We start from the raw sequence: 19,493 nt of genomic DNA on the forward strand, positions 1-19,493 counted from the left end.
CGTTCCAATATCTCAGGGGCTGCCACAAAGAAGAGGGAGTCAAGCTATTTTCCAAGGCGCCTGAAGGCAGGACAAGAAGCAACGGGTGGAAACTAATCAAGGAGAGAAGCAACTTAGAACTAAGGAGAAACATCCTGACAGTGAGAACAATTAATCAGTGGAACAACCTGCCTCCAGAAGTGGTGAATGCTCCAACACTGGAAGTTTTTAAGAAGAGACTGGACAGCCATCTGTCCGAAATGGTGTAGGGTTTCCTGCCTGAGCAGGGGGTTGGACTAGATGACCTCCAAGGTCCCTTCCAACTTTATTATTATTATTATTATTATTATTATTATTATTATTATTATTGCTTTATAAATTAGTCAATTAAACCATAAGTAGGGAGCTCAAGAGTCAACCGGATTTCGAGAAAGAGCCTAGAGAAGGTACTTACCCAATACAACATGGGTGCCAGGGCTGATAGTTTTGTTCCACTGCTCAGCAATATAATCAGAATGAAATCCGACTCCTGGGTTTATTTTCAAGCAAAAGAGTGAAATGCTCTCCACTGCCTGAGGATGCAATCATGTCAAATAATAGGCAACATAAGAGAATTTTCATTAAAAGCTCGGTTGACAGAAAAGTAACTCAAGTCATATAATGTGATCCATTTATTTGGGTCAGAGGAGGACATGCGAATCCATTCATTATTGTCACTTATCTCAGTGATGGCGAACCTTTTAGAGACCGAGTGCCCAAACTGCAACCCAAAACCCACTTACGCATCGTCGAGTGCCAGGTGGGCGTGGCCCATTGGATGGGCGTGGCTGCGGTTGTAACGACAGACTGGGTGGGACTAAAAGGTTCAATCAATCAATTCCAACTTTGCAAGATCTTTTTTTTTCTCTGCAACAAGTTGAAATTGACTGATTGAACCTTTTTTTTTTTTTTTGCACACAGTGGCAGAGGCCTAAAGCGAAAAGGTTTTATAAAACCCAGCTGAAGGCCTAAGACTGGGGCGACGGCGCGTGTGCCCACAGAGAGGGCTCTGAGTGCCGCCTCTGGCACCCGTGCCATAGGTTCGCCACCACTGACTTATCTATTACAACTCCCTGAACAAACCATGCTTAACATCCTTTCTTAACTTTGCTTAAACACAGGTTCTAAAACAGGGGCGTCCAGCCTTGGCAATTTTTAGGGAAGGAGATACCTTGTATACCATGTCTCTTTCTTCTACAGAACTTGTAAAAATCAGAGTCTTTTGAGCATCTGTCGGGGTAAAATCTAATGTTTGAAGCAAAGTGGAGATCCGGTCGCACTCAAGACACAGCTGCACAACCTGAAATTACACGTTATTCAAACTTGTCAGAATGCAAATCATTCGTTTTAAAAAAGCCTTTCGGCAAGTGATTCAGAAATGCAAACCTAACTCCATTATGATTATTTTCTTAGGCAGAAATCCGCAGCCATTTTTTTTTAATACGCGGTCAAAGGACCAAAAGATAAGAAACTGCCAATGGTTCAGCTGACGTTCAATTTGATCCTTGGTTCTGAGGGGACAATACCGGGAGTCCTCGGCTTACGACTGCAACAGAGCCCAAAATTTACGTTGCTGAGGGAAACATTTTAAAGTGAATTTTGCCCCATTTTGCGACTTTTCTTGCCACAGTTGTTAAGTGAATCGCTGCAGTTAAGTTAGGAACATGGTTGCTAAATGAATCTGGCTTCCCCCTCGACTTTGCTTGTCAGGAGGATGCAAATGGAGATCACATGACCCCAGGACACTGCGACCGTCATAAATATGAATCAGTTGGCAAGCATCTGAATTTTGATCACGTGATCTTTGGGATGCTGCAGTGGTCATAAGTGTGAAAAATGGTCATAAATCACTTTTTCCAGTGCTGCCTTGACTTAGAATGGTCACTAAATGAACTGTTGTAAGACGAGGACTACCTGTACTGAATTTTAGAGATGCCATAACACTTTTTTTTTCCCCACAGAAGAATCTTTTCCCACCTGGACACTCTTATATGCCATGAGTGAGCAACACAGAAATTTGACGATTATTATGGTTTAATATGGCTTCTATGCTTTTACCTACTAGACTAGAGCCATCTCAACAGCTGCCTTTGGTGCATTTGCTAAGTTAAAACCCACTATTATATAGACAAGACACATAAAAACAAGTTTTACCTGTTGCACTTTCCCATAGATGGCAGCTTCTTCCATGGAGGTAATTACAATATATGGATCGTTCATAAATTCTTTTGTTAAAATCTCTACGTTTTTGTCCCAGTGGTTTCCAACAGCAACAATCTGCTGCGGTGAAAACTCCTTTTCTTCAACACTCAGGATAGATTTATAGTATTGTAAAATACTAAATATCTATAAAAAGGGATTAAAGCTTCATCGTTACCTTCTGCATTTTCTTTTTTTTAATATAAAAGTTTTAGTTGAGTTTTATGGGGTTAGGGAAGGGATAGGACCAGGATAGGGATTAAGGTTCAGGGTGGGGTTAGGATCGGGATTGGGACAGGATTGGGAACAACATTGGGTTGCCCCCCCAATATCATTTTCAAGCTTTAGCAAACAGACTATTGTCCAGGTACATATGCTCAGTTAACACTAATTAATACAATAGTAAATAGCTGTAGTGAATATGATAAACAATCATAAACAATATCAATTGGTCAATACATATTCTTCTTGCTAATATATATTCAAAATAACGTATCAGATTCGTTACCTTCTGCATTTTCAACAGAGAATGGCTATATAGGAGATTATGAATGGAAATGATGGGGCAGGAAAGCAGCATCTTACTACCTGCTCCTTTGAAATGAATTATGATTTTGGCTTATGTATTGCTAGATCCGCACTTTTTCTGTTTTTCTTTCCATTCCATTGCATCAAGTTCAAGCTCTCTGCCCCAATGAAATGTTTTATTTGTAGGGAGTAACATAAAAGCGCAGCTGATTGTTTTGGCAGAAGGGGAAGAAATCTTTTCTGCCACTTATTCCTTCATCAGAGGCCAAAAGGGGCTTCCAAGCCCAAACTCACCTGATCCTTGGCTTCTGAGAACAATACATCAACCTCATCAAACACCAGATGACACAACCTAAGGAAGTCTAAACTGTGATGCTCGAGCAGCCGCAAAAAGCTAAGAGGGGTTGTTACAACGATTTCACCTGTAAAATGAAAAGGAGCGCGTCGTTTGTACCAGCTCATCGGATTCAAAAGTGGAAATAAAACATTATTAATAACTTAACGGCTCAAATACACCGACACTAACTGGTATCTCTGAAGGATACTCTAGCCTGGGAAATCTGAGGTAATTTGTTATGCTTTGTGGCTTATACTGATGCTTCTTACAAACTTCGTTATCTGAAACGAAGAAAGCTTTCGTTTGTTTTGGCTATCAATACAGGTCAGCCTCAACGTACGACCACAACTGAGCCCAAAATCTGTTACTAAAGAAGACCCTTTTTAAAGTGAGTTTTGCCCCATTTTACGACCTTTCTTGCCCGAGTTGTTAAGTGAATCACTGCCGTTTTTAAGTTAGTAACAATTTTTAAGTGAATCTGGCTTCCCCGTTGACTTTTGCTAGATCACAAAAGTGATCCCGTGATCCTGGGACCCCGCAACTGTCGTAAATATGAACCAGTTGCCAAGCGTCCGAGTTCTATCGTGTGACCATGGGGACACTGCAGTGGTGGTGAAGTGTGAAAAACAGTCAGAAGTCACTTTATTCAGTGACGCTGTAACTTTGAACGGTCACTAAATGAACTACTGTTAAGTCGAGGACTGCCTGTGGTTAGGGTTAAACATTTTAAGAGACAATGATGTTATTCTAAAATTCTGTTCCCCCTGCTTAGGATTGCCTTTATATTTTTGTTCTGACTTTTATCTGCTCATTCCTTCACGTGGGCAATACAATTAATCAAGTTTTGCTTACATCCTCTTGAAATTCTTACATTCTTGATTTCTTCCTTATTCATTCCCAGGAAAAGCAACATCGGGTAGAGAGGCCGGGAGCAATGGGTGTACTTTTTCAGGAGCTCAAATACCAGTTCTGCTTTCTTCTGGCCAGGGCATATGATTAATGCTACTGGCTACATACACAAAACATTATAGAGATGAATCAGAAATATGTAGATCGCACTTCTTAAAAAAGTTAAGTTGATTATGCATTCCAAACAATACAAACTTACTCAGACACCCCAACATTTTACAACGTTTACCCATGTTTTTTTGATTGATTTATTGCTATCTTTAGATCATCGCCCTCTTTCCAAAATCATTTTTCCTTCCTTGCAAAGAATTTCATTAAAAAAAAAACCCACATATTCAAAAATGCAACAAGAGAACTATGAACAATAACAACCTAACTATAGCCTACTTTAAGCACTTGCCACCAGTTAAGGCAATTGTGAAGCATTAACTGAATATTCCACTTACACCGTGTCTAGCTGATAAGGATATGTAGCAATTTCTTGATTGCAAAAATGTAATGATGGGCAGAAGATATGAAAGTGGATTACTTTCAGAAGAGATAATAAGTGAATCATATCCACGGGCTATTGCAGGCCAGGAATAAGACTGTACATGATTAGGTCCTTGGAATTGATTTCTTAAAAGCTCCTTTCAGAAAAGAAACACAGAATATTTGGTTAAATACTGCTTACAAGAAATAGAACAGAATACTTTATTTGACCGAGTGTGACTTGGCACACAAGAAATTTGTCTCCGGTGCAGAAGCTCTCAATGTACATACTAAATATACTTAGACACAGTACAATACTATGAGGATTAAGTGTTCAGTAGAGCAGAGGTCCCCAACCTTTTGGGCACCGAGGACAGAGGTTTTTCCGCGGACCGAAGGGTGCATGGTTTTGTGTGCTGCCTGCATCTCGTGGATGGGGATTTGCTTGTTTGTGCGGCCCGGTTGCTGGCCCACGGACCAGGGGTTGGGGACCCCTGCAGTAGAGTGATGGCCTGAGGGAAAAAACTGTCCCTGTATCTTGTTGGTCTGCAATGCCCTATTAGCAGGGATCCCCAACCTCTGGGCTGCGAACGGTTTGCAACTGGGCCATGGAAAAGGCTGGGGAGTGCAAGCATGTGTGCATGCGGCATTTTTGCGTGAGCAGCAGGCATGCATGCACACTGTTTGTACAAATGGAGCTGTTCGTGTGCTTACTAACCTCCCCCCACACCCCGGTTTGCAAAGCCAGAAAAGTTGGGGAATCCTATAGTGCTATCCCGAGGGGAGGAGTTGTTAACAATTTATGTCCAGGATGTGAGGGGTCTGTAGATATTTTCTCACCCCTCTTTCTGATCATGAAGTACACAGGTGCTCAATGGAGGGCAGGCTGGTTGCTATTTTTTCTTTTTTTTTGCCCATCCTAGCTATCCGTGGGAGTCTGTACCTGTCCTGCTTGGCTGCTGTACCAAACCAGACCGTATAGGTTACAGACTCAATAATTTCCTCTGTAGAACAGTATAAACAGCTCCTTGGGCAGTCTGAACTTCCTAAGTTGACGCAGGAAGAAAATTCCTTGTTGTGCCCTTTTAATGGTGGTTCTAAGTTAGGTGTCCATGTCAAATCTTGGGAGATTAAAGAAGCCGAAAACTTGAAGGAGACTACTATTATTGAAGGAATCAAGATTAAGCTGTCATTAAATAATGTCCCTTCCCCCTCTTTCCGGTACACCACATCAAAGTGGAAAGAATTTATGTAAACAAGCCTAGAACCGCTCTAGCAGTCCCAGAAGCCTCTGTTATTAACTGTTGTTAATTACTAATACCACTGTGCTGAACACTGCAAAAAATAACCAAAAATGATTATTAGCATGCTTTTGTTCAGAACAACGTAGTCATTGCTATTTAAGGAAGTTGATCAAGACATGAATAAAGACATCACCGTGTGCTTTTCTGCCATATGGTAAATTATATCATATAAAAGATTATAAACGCTACCTTTTTTAAAGCTGGAAACAGTGGTGCGGTTTCAAGAGATGGACATGGTTCGATTTTATTACTCAGCACAACAGGAAGACATGTAGTGATATTCAGCTTAAGCTCCTAAGAATAAACCAGTGAAAAGACTAAAAGGCCGTATTGCAACTTTTTTTTAGTGTTTCAACCTGACACAAGTGTTTCCCACTTTTTCAGTGTATTTTTCTTTACCAAATAATCCAAAACACCCAAGAAATGAAGGCAAATATATACACGTCTCAGGATAATTGGATCCTGCAACATCCAAGAAACTTCTAAGAACGTGCAAATCTGAAGCTTCCAATTTCTGATGCCTTCATTAAAACATTTCTCATTTCAGCAAAATGTTCACCCAAATTAAAACATTAAAAGTTAATCTACTTGTTTCTTGAACTACCTCTGTTTCTTGTCCAGTGGCCATTTTCAGAGAATCAGGGTTTAAAAACTGTAGAAGCCTGAAAACACACAAGTTGACTTTTTAAGTATTCGTTAAAAGTTCATTCATTCAGCCTTTGTTTCAATTAAGAGCTGTAAATACACCTGCCCGTTCTTTATGCAAAGTATATTAATTCCTTGGGCATTATAAATATTGGTTCTCATGATGAGAAAAAGCTTACTTCACCCCAAGGTTGTTCTCGTAGAGACCGTTTTTCACTTCCTGGATTTTGGTGCTTGTCTTAGGTAAGCTGCTAAAACGAAACACAATATCTGTAAACTTAACAGCTGGGAAATTGCACACATGAATCAGGAATCTTTCTAAACCTTATTCTCCCTGAAAAGCAGCATTTGGGGGGAGGGGGAATGTAGAGGTGTCCTCTATTCAGTTTTTTTTTTTTGATCCCAGCTAATTATGAAAAATGCAAGTAGAATAGACCTGGGTATTTTACGGCCGTTGGGCTACATCTGGCCCTTTGCCTGTCCCTGGCTGGCCCATGTGAGCTCAACTGGAAATTAAAAATCAAATCCTACAGCAGCCTAGTGGCAGCAGCAATCATTGCGCGAAGGGATATCGGCTTGGTCACCCACCACCCCCTTGGTTGAAGCATGGCCTTGTGGGCGAGTGTGCGTTAATGCAGCCAGGAGCTTTTGTTTCAGCCCTGCACAACAGTCCCAGTTCCTCATGTGGCCCCTTGAATAAATTAATTGCCCACCCTTGAACTGAAATGTAAGCAAGATACGTAAGAAGTGAGCTATTAAGCTGAATTTGATCAATATTTTGTTGAACAAATCCATGGATAATATTAATATTTTAAAACATCCCTCAGTCTCTTATTAGAAGGACATGAATAAGAAGTCAATTTAAATTTAAACATTCGTTTTGCTCTCTGGTGCCAGCCAACAATTTTCCATGGTTTTTGCTTAATAAAATAGTATCTTGCCAGTAATGAAACAGAAATGAAAGATAAAAATTTAAAATATACCTGACTGTTTGCAGGTCTGTTGGTATAGAAAAAGTTATTCCTTGCTTCAAAGGGGAAACAGGCACCAGTACATCCTAAGCAGGCAAATAAAGGTATCTCACATTTTTATTCAGGACTCTATGAAAGGGGTCACGTCTATGTTTATAACTGAACGCATCTCACTATATTACCAGAATAAAAAGCAAGATGGTTGCTATCACATTTCTTAAAACAGCTAAATAGGATAAATAGCTGATATGTGCTATCAGCTCCTGTATAATCTGTACGTGATTATTTAGAAGTAAACCATTCAAAAAATTTAATGGGGCTTTCCCCTAAGTTTTTTCTTTTCCAGTTACAATACATATTTCTTCTTAACTTAAAGTAAATGATGCATAGTGCTTTTGCTCAGGAAACAGCTCAGCAGCACTCTATAATCACCATCATAAACTAAATAAAGATAACCTGGATGTTTTAACAGTTCAGCAATGCTTGAAATGTGAAAACCAAGAAGAAACAAGGATGTATTTAGTACTTACAGACTGTTTTGTATTATGTAAGTTAGTTTCTGGCAAATGCTTAAACTCTGCTTTCTCAGAATCACCACAAATTAAAGCAGCACCTAAAAAAACAGGTACAAGTCTCTTTTTACTAAAACACTTAAAATACATCTTCTGAAGACCATGTCCTGGAAATAAAATAATAAAAAAATAAAGTTAACATAAAGTAAAATTTTCATTTTTATAAACAGCCGTCTCGTTGAGGGTCTCTGGGTGGGCTACCCCAGGTAAAAACAATACAAAATATAGGATAGAACATAGCACACTCTAGAACTCCAATTTGGGTTTAGTACTAAACACTGGAGAAGACTCCTGCGAGTCCCCTGGACTGCAAGGCGATCAAACCGGTCAGTCCTAGAGGAGATCAACCCTGACTGCTCTTTAGAAGGCCAGATCCTGAAGTTGAAACTCAAGTACTTTGGCCACCTAATGAGAAGGAAGGACTCACTGGAGAAGAGCCTAATGCTGGGAAAGATTGAGGGCAATAGAAGGGGACGAGGTGGCTGGATGGAGTCACTGAAGCAGTAGGCATGAGCTTAAATGGACTCCAGAAGATGGTAGAAGACAGGAAGGCCTGGAGGAACATTGTCCATGGGGTCGCGATGGGTCGGACACGACTTCGCAACTAACAACACCACCAAACATTGGTTTCATTGAGCATTCAAGGAACCAAACTATGCAGCTTAGTCTTTTTGATTGGTTGATGGGAGATACCTTAGCACAGACCTACAATTACAGGGCCTATTGACTCCAAGCAGCCATCATGTATCTTTGTGTCTTGCTATTATTATTTTTAACAAATCTGCAGCCAAACATCGCTGCAGCTAGGAAGAATCAGCCACTTTCACTCAGTTTTCTGCAGTTTCTTCAGCCCTGAAAGGCATCGCTTCTCGGCCTTTTGGCTAAGATCAAGTGTGTGTAGCCCTGAAAGGCACATTGCTAGTGACTCCGACACCTCCAGGCCTCATTGCCCTGCTAGTTTCGTCTCTGCTACTGCACTGCTAATCAGACAACATTGGAGTAGCACGTTAGACATTCCTGGCAGTTGGGCCAACCTGCTCTACTGTGCAGGCAGACCGTGTTCCAGAAGAGGCTTCATCTCAGCTGCTATCACCACTGACCTATGACTTCAGAAACTGATTTCTCATACTCACATATCTCTGAAACCTTAGTCTCTCGCAGTAACGCTGGCCACAGAAGCATTACAGGACTCTTCCCCTCTGAAAGAGATTCCGATGCTCTTTTCTGCTTTGCTTTACCAAGTTCATAGCAGGCAAAGTTCTTGGCAACAAGATCATCGTTCACACACACCTGGGACAAAAACAATGTTTGGGAATGTGAGGATTAACGAGGGAGAAAAATTAAAACATATGAAACTTTTTGTGGTGATAGATTAGAAATGACTAATGTGACATACTTAAGTAACGAGGCATTTCTAGTGTTTAAGAAGCTTTGTCAAACTAGAAATATCACATTAAGAGCAGCATAAAATGGCACTGCAATATTTATCTAAACTATCTTAAATGTGCTCTGGTTGTTTTAACAGCTACAGCGCACATCACTGTGAAAGACAGAGAGTCTTTGCTAGGGTATGCAGAACTCTGAAACAGAGTTTTAGACCTCAATTCACAGAGCAACGATAATATTACTCTAATACTGCAGCACAAACCTGACTATAAGCCTGCATGAAGAGTGTATTGTTTTCTATTCTGCTGGCCAGGTTTAACATGGTCAGCAAGCCAATACCCAATTTAAAAGATTGCGTGTAATTTGCAAATATTACCTTTTCACCACTTATTGTGACATAAAGATAGACAGCAAAATTATCCTCTTCAACCGCACATAATTTGGCCTCTGCTTGAGTGGCTGCTATGAATAAAATGAGGCGTATTAGATTACCATAGCAGTAAGGTGTTGTTTTTTTTAAAAAAAAAACATATCAGTTCTTTATACTGGACATTGACCAATACAAGCAGTTCTCAACTTACAATCAACCGTTCGTTAATAACCATTTGAAGTTATGACGACATTGAAACAAGTGTCTTATGACTCGTCCTTGAAGTTATTTTCATTTTTCATTTTATTAAATTTATACCCCGCCCTTCTCCCGTAGGACTCAGGGCGGCTTACAGCCAGTTAAAAACAGTTAATACAATACAATAGAGGTTTTAAAAATCATTAAAAATAAATATATAATCGGCCGTTTCTACTAAAATTTGGCTAAAACCAATTTAAAATGCCCCTAGGCCAGTCCTGCCCGCTGAAACAACCAGGTCTTAAGGGCGCGGCGGAAGGAGGGGAGATCCGGAATGACCCGGATCTCTGGGGGCAGCTCGTTCCAGAGGGTGGGTGCTCCGACAGAGAAGGCCCTTGCCCTGGGGGTCGCCAGCCGACACTGTCTGGCCGACGGCACCCTGATAAGGGCCTCTCTGTGTGAGCGTATCGGCCGGTGGGAAGCAATCTGTGGCAGAAGGCGGTCAGAAGGCGGCAGAGGTTATGACTGGCACAGCGTCCCCAGGTCACGGATTGCGATTGGATACCTGGCAACCAGCGTGTATAGGGAGTTCTCAACTTACAACCACAACTGAGCCCAACATTTCTGGGGTTAAGCAAGACTTTTGTTAAGTATTACCCCATTTTACGACCTTTCTCGCCACAGTTGTTAAATGAATCACTTCAGGTGTTAAGTTAGTAGCTTGGCTGTTAAGTGGATCTGGCTTCCCCATGGACTTTGCTTGTCAGAACATCGCAAAAGGGGATCTTGTGACCGTGGGACGCTGCAGACGCCATAAATATGAGCCAGTTGCCCAGCATTTGAATTCTGATCACGTGACCGTGAAAAACGGTCATAAGTTACATTTTTCAGTGTTGTAAACTTTGAACGGTCACTAAACGAACTGTTGTAAGTCAAGGACCTCCTGTATTTGTATGGTTGTGGGTCATGGGGACTGGGGAGGGGAAGCTTGTGAGATAATTGTGTCCAAAATGCATATTTGCTCACAGACTTAAAAGAGGAATGTGTTTTGCTAAGTTTGAATTCTGCACAACTCTCAATTTATAAATGTAAGTCTCCCGAGTCTATTATTCCCCGCCAGTTTTATAAAAATAGATTTGCCATATAACTGAAATTATACAAGAGGTTATTCTAATTTTTCTTTACCTTTCAGAAGGTTTTGGAAGTACTGGACAGCTGCAATGTCCCACTTGCTAGCAGGCCTAGAAACAAACACGAGGCTTTTTTTAAAGCATTATACTGCAGCAAAATAAACAGAAAACATACCAAAAAATCTGGCAAACGGCATTCGTACAAGCAGGCATAAAACAGGAAAGTTCTATTGACTAGTACAGTTATTTTTACTGATTTTTATCCCATCTTTATTATTTTTACAAATAATTCAAGGCAGCAAAGACACCTAATACTCTTCCTCCTATTTTCCCCACAACCTCTATCCTGTGAGGAGAGTTTGGCCAAGAGAGAGGCTTTGAGTGGCTCAGAGTCACACAGCAGTTACGCAGAAAAGATCCTCTTTGAAGTTAATGGAAGTATTTCTTAGAATATTTAATGTAGTTTCTCAGTAGCCATACTTACACTATCTCTGCATTGTCATTGTAGTAGTTGACACGTAGTGTTAGTGGTTTGACACAGTACAACCTAAGCTTTTTAGCTCTATAAGGCAGTCTCATAAATGATTTTAAGACCACACAGATCCTGAAAGAAAATAGGTTTCACAACAGATTACAGCCAATAATTTTCATGGATTTAGGGTTCAAACAGCAGATTATAATAACTTCTCTTTATAAAAAAGTGCTACTTCTTTATAGAGAAAACCAGATACAGTAACCTAAAACTGAGCACGATCTTATGTTCTTCAGAACTTTCTGACAAATCTATTTCTGTTCTCATTTCTTAAATTTACAAACTAGTCAACCCAAATTTTCTATAAAAAAATCCTAGGCTGAGCACGAATCCAAAAATGTCCAACTATGTCTACATTAACTTATGAACTGGATCAAACCAACACAGGAGGGCCATGGTCCATAACATTGGGCAGACAGGTAACATTACGACTAAAATGTTTCAATTCTTGGTCCAATCCTTTGCTGGGTGATTTTTACAGATTATAAACACATACTTTTCAGTCTTTACAGGAACAGTTTTGGCATAGTCCACAAGGAAACATTCCGCAATGTAATAATCCGTGCATGATATGATTGAATTAACAACAGCTCTGCACCAAGATTTCAGTTCCTGATAGTAAACAGCGCAAACCTAAGACAGACATATAAATGTTTAATGTTATACAATCTGTGTTGTTTTTTTGATAACAGATAATTGGCAGAGTATGTGTGTGATAAAATACAGGTCAGACAGGAACCAGAGAGTTCTTTTTTTTTCCCAGGTATTCTTCCAGACATTTAAATTGCTTATTTAAATCAACTTCCTCCTAAGTATTTCCCCTGCAAATGCAGTGTATTTTTTGGATCCATGAAGCATTGATCCATCGGTTGCAACAGAAAGGGACCTACTGACTTGTCACAGGACCCTGACATTATGGCTTGAGAGAACAGGACTGGCCCAAAGTCACTCAGCTGGCTTTCATTCCAAACCCAATTATTTCCATATTATCTAGCATATGGGTTTTGCAGAAGATATGCCTATTTCCATGTTTTCTGTTCAAGATTAAAAGACAGTAATGTATTTTCACTGTCATGAAAAAAATATTACATCCTAATATTAACAAGTATAACATTCTAATATTCTCTTTCCCTCACCATCAGAAAAGCTTTCTTAGCCCTTATCTTACCACCCCACTAAGCCATTGCTATGATCAAGAATTCCAGAATTATTTGTTCAATATTTGTTATCACAAGTGCATTGCACAGAAGTATTTTTGGAAGGATTGTTATCTTTAAACATATAAAAGGAAGGAAGGAAGGAAGGAAGGAGCAAGCTACATTTTTCTTCCAGATATATCCAAACAAATCAGATTGAGAAAAATCACCTGTCCCTCTTCTAGTGCACAGGGCTTGGCATCCACACATCGATAATGCTTGTTATAGAATTGATTCATTTCAGTCTGAAGTGTTTTATATTCCATCTCATTGTCTATAAATTTTCTGCCTCCTATTATGCAGACCCAAAAGCAATCTGGATTTTCAATCTAATAAGTATGATAAAACCCATATTAAAATATGTTCACATAGCTTTACATGTATTTAATATACCGAAAGTTAATCACAATACCTTCAGTATTAAGACTTCAATCATTTTTAATTCCAACGATTTTTTTCATCTAAGGAGAATTACAAGCTTTATCTGCACCTCTGAAAATGCAACAGGTCATCAATCAAACTTTCACCAAATGAAAATATTCCTGAAGTAATTTTGAAGCTGAAATGAACAGGATATAATTTTAGAAAATGCATACATAAAATTTCAATACAACTTGAGAAAGTTACCAGAGAAGAAATACCAGAATATCAACAGTTCCCTTGGTAGGGTCCTCCAAATCTATTTGATATATAAACTCAAACATGACACCTGAAGCTCTCTATATCCTAAACGGTGTAAACCACTAAACACAATGGAGTTCATTCGTTTCTCATTCAAAGCCAATTTCCCCTCCCTAAAGCACATTATGACTTAACATAATAAACCAAGCCATTTGGCTATTATGATTTAGTTTAGTTTGAAATCACAAGGAAATTTGCAATTTATTTTGCAAGACATAAAATAGTGGTTTGAAATTACAATCAAATTGTGATTTATCCTGCAAGGCATAGTTAACAAAACAATGGCTTGGCATATATGAAAACTGCCAATAGAATTTACTTGAGCGTCTACTGACAGAATGGCAACATAAATTGTAAATCTGTTTGTCAGCAGAGCAATGGATTTCTCAATTTCAGCCTGCTGCTTCCTAGGTGGGCAACTTGCAGTCCCAGATTCCTTTTACACTAGACTAGAACTACCTCTAATCACAGCTGCTAATAATAGCTAGCAGCATCCTTTTCTGCCATTTTGAAATGAGAAAATGTTTTTTTTTTAAAAAAAACCCCATCAATCTCGTAGTATTTATCATAGAAAATGCAGCTCCAATTCTCTATAAAAAAATATTTAGTTCAGCTGGCCCCTGCAACTGTCCCTCCCCCCCCAAAATAAATACAGTTATTCCTAGATTTCTAAACCACTTTTCTTCTTTCCAAGGAATTTAAGTTTCCCCATTTCACTTACAGTTGTTCAGAACTGGGTAGGGAGAGAGGCTGAATGCTACCCAGAACTGGAACTGGTGAAATCCCCAGGGAATCCAGAGCAGAAGGCTAATTGGGAAATCAGGAAAATAAAATATTACAAAAAGGGAATGACATGAAAATAAAGCAAAGGAAGCTGGGGAAGCCAGAGGAGGCAGCTAGTGGGAAACCAGGAGAATCAATTTAAATTAAAAGAGCCCACACTAAAAAAAGCAAGCCACTTCCCTCCCAAGAGTGTTGCCTACTGAGCGGCTGCCACATTTTAACAATTAAATAACTAAGTCCCACCAAGCCAGATTTTAGGAGTTGCGTTTACGACTTTTTAAAATCATGGTTCTAATTATACGACGGAGACTGGTTTTTGTTTTTAAATCCTTCAACCGAGATGAAAACCTCGCTGGGCCAAAGCCCAACACACAAAAATGGTATTATTATTGTTACTATTATTACTATTATTATCGCCCTCCCACCCACCACCATTACCACCCATGCACGGGGGGCCCTGGCTTTTAACCTAAGGGGGCTCCTCTCGTTTGGGGAGGACGAGGGAGACTTGCCGGGAGACAACGGCCGAGGCCTGAGGCCTCCCCTCCCGCCGACCGGCCCTTCGCGGCTTCCTCGCGATCCAGAAACTCCCTTTCCTCGCGCACGAGGCTCCCGCCAAAGGCGCCATTCGAACCCACCCGCGCATGCTCACTTGCGCCCTCGGCGCCGACGCACGCGCCATCTTGTCTCAAGGGCGGGCCCGCGACGACTACGCATGCGCCAGCATCCTCCCCCCCCTCCAGCTTTCGGTTTTGGCAGACGCGGCGTCCGTTTGCGCAGAGCCGGAAGTTTTATTTCTATTTATTTATCTTTTTATTTCTCAAAGAAGAAAAAAAAAAAGGCTGGTTTCTTCCATCATAAATAAAATACACAGCGATACTGATGTAAAGGAAAGCATACATCTTATGTATAGGAAGATGCATGTATAAAAGAGATAAAATGCCCATTTATATAGACGTTGTGGGTAATTCTAGATAAGGAAACGTCTGTTTTAAGGATATGAAAGGAAAGGAGGAAAGATTGCAGAGGAGGAAGAGGTTCGTGCTGATTGACTAGGAAGGATTGTAATAAGCTAACACCCATTCTATTGAAAATGATTGACTAAATCTTTAAAAACTTATAAAAAGCGAGACAGGAGCAGCCCATTGCAGCTGCCACCCAAAGTTACCTTTGACTTCCATTGCCTGGTGTGTTTTATTGTACTTGTGAGTTACTAGATTCCCATGCTTTATTGGATTCATTGGGCTCTAATTACTGGAAAAGAAGGCATCTGATCCTTTAGACAATACCAAGAAACATTTGTAATGATTGTATTGCAGAGTCTGGATTTCTACTCAGATATCTTAATAAAAATCCAGCTGGTTCCAAATATAGAGTGTTTGAGGAGAAATGACCATTTGTGGGACAATTTAGCAATAATAAAAGATCCATAAAAATACTGTTAAAAGTATTTATTTTTAACAGACACTCATTAGGGTTACATAATACAGTTAATGTAAAGGCACAACAGGTGACATTTCAAAAAATAAGAACAGAGGTCCAAGCCTTCAGTGGAATTTATTCCCTGGTTAGTCAGCCTAAACAAATTAGTCTAAAACAGTGCTTCCCAGATACAGTTCTGAATATATGCATTTAATAATTTTACAATCTGTAGTGCACTTATTTTGAATACAATTTCCAGGTAGAGAGAACAATACTATTATGATATATTCAAAAGTGCTCAGTTCTTTTCAATTTTGGCAAATGATCTATCGGTCAACAGGAGCATCTGCAGGAATAGTCATTGCCTTTAAAACAGCAGATGCACATGGGTGATCAAAGTTCCACCCTTTTTAATGTGTGTTGTATGCACACTAAATGCATATTAAAAAGGGGTGGAGCTTCAATCTCTTGATCCATGTACTCTGGACGCCTACTTATCATTGATGATAACTGTAATAATTCAAATGTGTTAAAATATAATTCGATAAGCTTTTGTTTACAGTACTGAACAATTGTCTTTAAGTTGCAAACTACTTCAAATCTTTTAAGGATATTTCAGTATAGCTATAACATACAAGTAAGCAAACAAACAAATTAAATTTGGGTTCATAGAAGATAGATCTCTATTCCAGAATTAGCACCTTTGCATGACCAGAATAATTATACTGATCAACACAACTTGAAACTGAAATAATTTACATAAATATTCAGGTATGTCCACAAGATGGCACAGTGTATTCTTTGTTATTCCAACATCTCTCAAAATTTGTTAATTCCAGTATGAGAAATACTACAACTGACTGTTGCAATCCGCATTATTTCACATTTTAGAGGCCACTGTAACTGGATTTATATGTTTATATTTGGATTCAATATTCATGTGGATAGTTACATTAGTAAGGCTTCGTATCACTATCCGGTGAAGGTTTTTGACCTCTTTCATTAGTTCTTCAATGTTTTTATTTGTTGTCAACACAGATTTCCTTTCGCCAGTAAAATCGGGATCTTTTGGATATAAATCGTCACCTAAAATATAATTATTTCTCTCGGTTATATGTATAGTTACAGGTATAAATGTGAATTTTTGATACTAATAATACCTTCAATCTAAACAGTGGTATGAAAAGTTGTGACATAATATTAGGAGAGACTATTTTTAACAGAAGTTTTTGTCTCAACATACCAAGAGCAGAAATATTAAAGTAGAGATGCACAGGAAGGTATGAATGCAATCAAATTCTACCTTTTATTTACTGGGTTCATAAACATGTTAAGCGATGATCTAAGATTTACAAACCACGATTACTGCTTTCACAGTACACAGCACTCCTACAACCAAGTACGTAACATTATAGCTAAATATACTGTAAATTCAAAGTAACAGAAGATTAACGAATATCTGCTCATTAATCCTAGTAAGTGTACTAGGTGAAATTTAAATTATGAAATTTTAATTTCATAACATTATTTATCTTTTGTCCTAAACAATCCACTTTCTGGAGTATGGTCCCAGCAACCCACTTATTGGAGAAGTAGATTCATTTTGCAGCTTCTGTTTAGTGTTCAGTGCATCAATAAAACAGGTTTTTAATTTTTATTTTTTTAAAAGGCCAGTTCTTCATTTTTACCTACCTGGCAACAAATGTATGCGGCCATCTGAAGCCGTCAAGTGAACTGACATCCAGCGTTCACAACCTTCTAAAGCTCGTCCTGAACTAAACCTCTCCAGATTATGAAGGGATGAAAAACGGCAGAGCCTATATAACTCATAAAGCTGAGGTGGTGCTACCCAGATGTCTCCAGAGTTAAAACGTTCAACAGCTTCTAAAGGGGTTGACCACTGAAAAAGAATAAAGCATTAAAGTCAGGCTATATAAGTTCCCAATTAAAGGGATATTCTGCAGAACTGATACGTATTTTGTACAACACTTAATTCTGTTTCCTGGTGTTCTCAGTGACGGTTTTAGTCTATTTTAGTATTTATTTTTAGCTCTTTTATTAGATATCAGTCTGACAGTGGATGCCATATGTCAGCTAGCAAGTTCAGAAATAAATTGTTTTAAATATCATTTGAAGTTTCGAGAGTGCCAAATAGACAACTGAAATTTTGGATCAACATTTCTGAACATATTTCCAGGGTTTTCACACATAATGACCACTATGTTTACTTAGTGACTCAGGCATTCATTCGTTTATAGACTGTGGTGTTCACTTAGCCACCACCACCACCACAAAAAGAATTTGTAAAATTGACCACAATCAGCCAGTGACCTGCTTAAATGACCTCCACAACTTATGACCATAATTCTGGGCTCAATTATGGTCATAAGTGGAGGACTACCCCATGCTGGCTGGGGAATTCTGGGAGCTGAAGTCCACCCATCTTCACCTGGCTAAGATGAGAAATACTCAATAGTTTAGGACTCCCTTCCCCACCTCCGGCCAAGCCACGATGCAAACCAGGTTTCTGGAAGCAAGTAACTGGATCAGATCCCCCCAGGCTGGGACTCCCCTCTCTGCCCAGTCCCGGCCCTACTTGCAGGAGGCCCCCGCCAACCACCCAGAGCCCCGTTTGCAAGCCGTGCCAGCAAGCCGTGCGTCCCGGGCATCCTCACCCTGCAGTCCGCCACCTCCTGCCGGTCGTGCGAGACGGCGGGCGGCTCCTGCCCGGGGCAGCAGCACAGGTAGAAGGCGGTGTCGAAGCGGCGCCCGCCGGGCCTGCTCCAGTCCACGGGCGTCAGCCAGTTGCCCCACTCGTGCAGCGCCCGCAGGTGGGGCGCGCAGCCCAGGTGGCGGCAGAGCTCCAGGAAGCTGCCCGGGTCGCCCTGCACCCGCCGCCGCCACTCCTCCAGCCCGGCGGCCGGGGGCAGCAGGCGAGCCGGCGCGTCCGCCCGGGAGGCGCCCTGCTCGGCGGCGGGCTCCAGCAGCAGCAGCCCGCTCTCCTCGAAGGTCTCCCGGATGGCGCAGATGCGGAAGGCCACGTCGGCCGGCAGCGAAGCTTCGCCCAGCTCGGGCCGGCCGGCGGTGAAGAGGGGCGGCCGGGCGGGGGGCTCGGCGCCCAGCCCGCAACGCGGGCCCTTGGGCAGCAGCTCCCGCCAGGCGGGAGAGAAGTCGGCGGGCTCCGCCACGCCGCCCGGGAAGACCTGCGCGCTGGGTAGGAAGGCGCTCCGGGCGCTGCGTTGCAGCAGCAGCACCTGGTAGTCGAAGGCGGCCGAGGGCCGAGGCCGTCCGCCGCCCACCGCCAGGAGCAGCGTGGCCGCCTCCCGCCAGGGCCGCGAGGTCATGCCGGGAGGGCGAAGGGCCGCGGGGCAAGGGCGGCGGCTCGGCTCGGCTCGGCTCGGCTCGACCGGGCTCTGCGCGCNGCGCTCCGGGCGCTGCGTTGCAGCAGCAGCACCTGGTAGTCGAAGGCGGCCGAGGGCCGAGGCCGTCCGCCGCCCACCGCCAGGAGCAGCGTGGCCGCCTCCCGCCAGGGCCGCGAGGTCATGCCGGGAGGGCGAAGGGCCGCGGGGCAAGGGCGGCGGCTCGGCTCGGCTCGGCTCGGCTCGACCGGGCTCTGCGCGCCGGCGCGCGGGGCGGAGGCGGCCGCGTCTCCTGCCCTTGCGAGTCCCCTGCCCGGTAGGCTGGGTGGAGAGAAGCTGGCGCTGCCTCTCCCGTCTCCTCCCAGCCCTTCGGGGATTTGGGAGATTTCATCCAGGGCTGGACGGTGGGAACGAGGCTGGGGACGCGCCGCCTCCTGGGCTGGGAAGGCAGGCAGGTGAGCTGATGGGTGGGGCGGCGAGAG

At 41.8% G+C, this 19,493-nt stretch overlaps 2 protein-coding genes across 2 annotated transcripts in view; both read right to left on the reverse strand.

Annotated features, from left to right (window-relative positions):
* The window catches only part of TDRD12 (tudor domain containing 12), a 26,915-nt gene extending 13,701 nt beyond the window's left edge, over positions 1 to 13,214 (reverse strand). Inside the window, 16 exon segments of the mRNA XM_029285179.1 lie at positions 434 to 551; positions 1,190 to 1,318; positions 2,173 to 2,364; positions 3,040 to 3,167; positions 3,935 to 4,091; positions 4,438 to 4,620; positions 5,956 to 6,060; positions 6,371 to 6,428; positions 6,591 to 6,696; positions 9,193 to 9,244; positions 9,717 to 9,802; positions 11,094 to 11,149; positions 11,523 to 11,642; positions 12,067 to 12,203; positions 12,937 to 13,095; positions 13,179 to 13,214. Of these exon segments, the coding sequence (XP_029141012.1) occupies positions 434 to 551; positions 1,190 to 1,318; positions 2,173 to 2,364; positions 3,040 to 3,167; positions 3,935 to 4,091; positions 4,438 to 4,620; positions 5,956 to 6,060; positions 6,371 to 6,428; positions 6,591 to 6,696; positions 9,193 to 9,244; positions 9,717 to 9,802; positions 11,094 to 11,149; positions 11,523 to 11,642; positions 12,067 to 12,203; positions 12,937 to 13,095; positions 13,179 to 13,202 (1,810 nt within the window). The 5' untranslated portion in view covers positions 13,203 to 13,214.
* Positions 13,215 to 15,666: 2,452 nt separating this feature from the next.
* Positions 15,667 to 19,196, reverse strand: NUDT19 (nudix hydrolase 19). Its single transcript, XM_015821674.1, is given in 4 exon segments — positions 15,667 to 16,738; positions 17,345 to 17,552; positions 18,328 to 19,086; positions 19,152 to 19,196. Coding segments are annotated over 4 exon segments (1,248 nt in total). The 3' UTR covers positions 15,667 to 16,502.
* Between the last annotated feature and the right edge of the window lie 297 nt (positions 19,197 to 19,493).

Source organism: Protobothrops mucrosquamatus, unplaced genomic scaffold (assembly GCF_001527695.2).
Source record: "Protobothrops mucrosquamatus isolate PMUCROS unplaced genomic scaffold, P.Mucros_1.0 scaffold1379, whole genome shotgun sequence".
In the NCBI taxonomy this organism is placed as follows: domain Eukaryota; kingdom Metazoa; phylum Chordata; class Lepidosauria; order Squamata; family Viperidae; genus Protobothrops; species Protobothrops mucrosquamatus.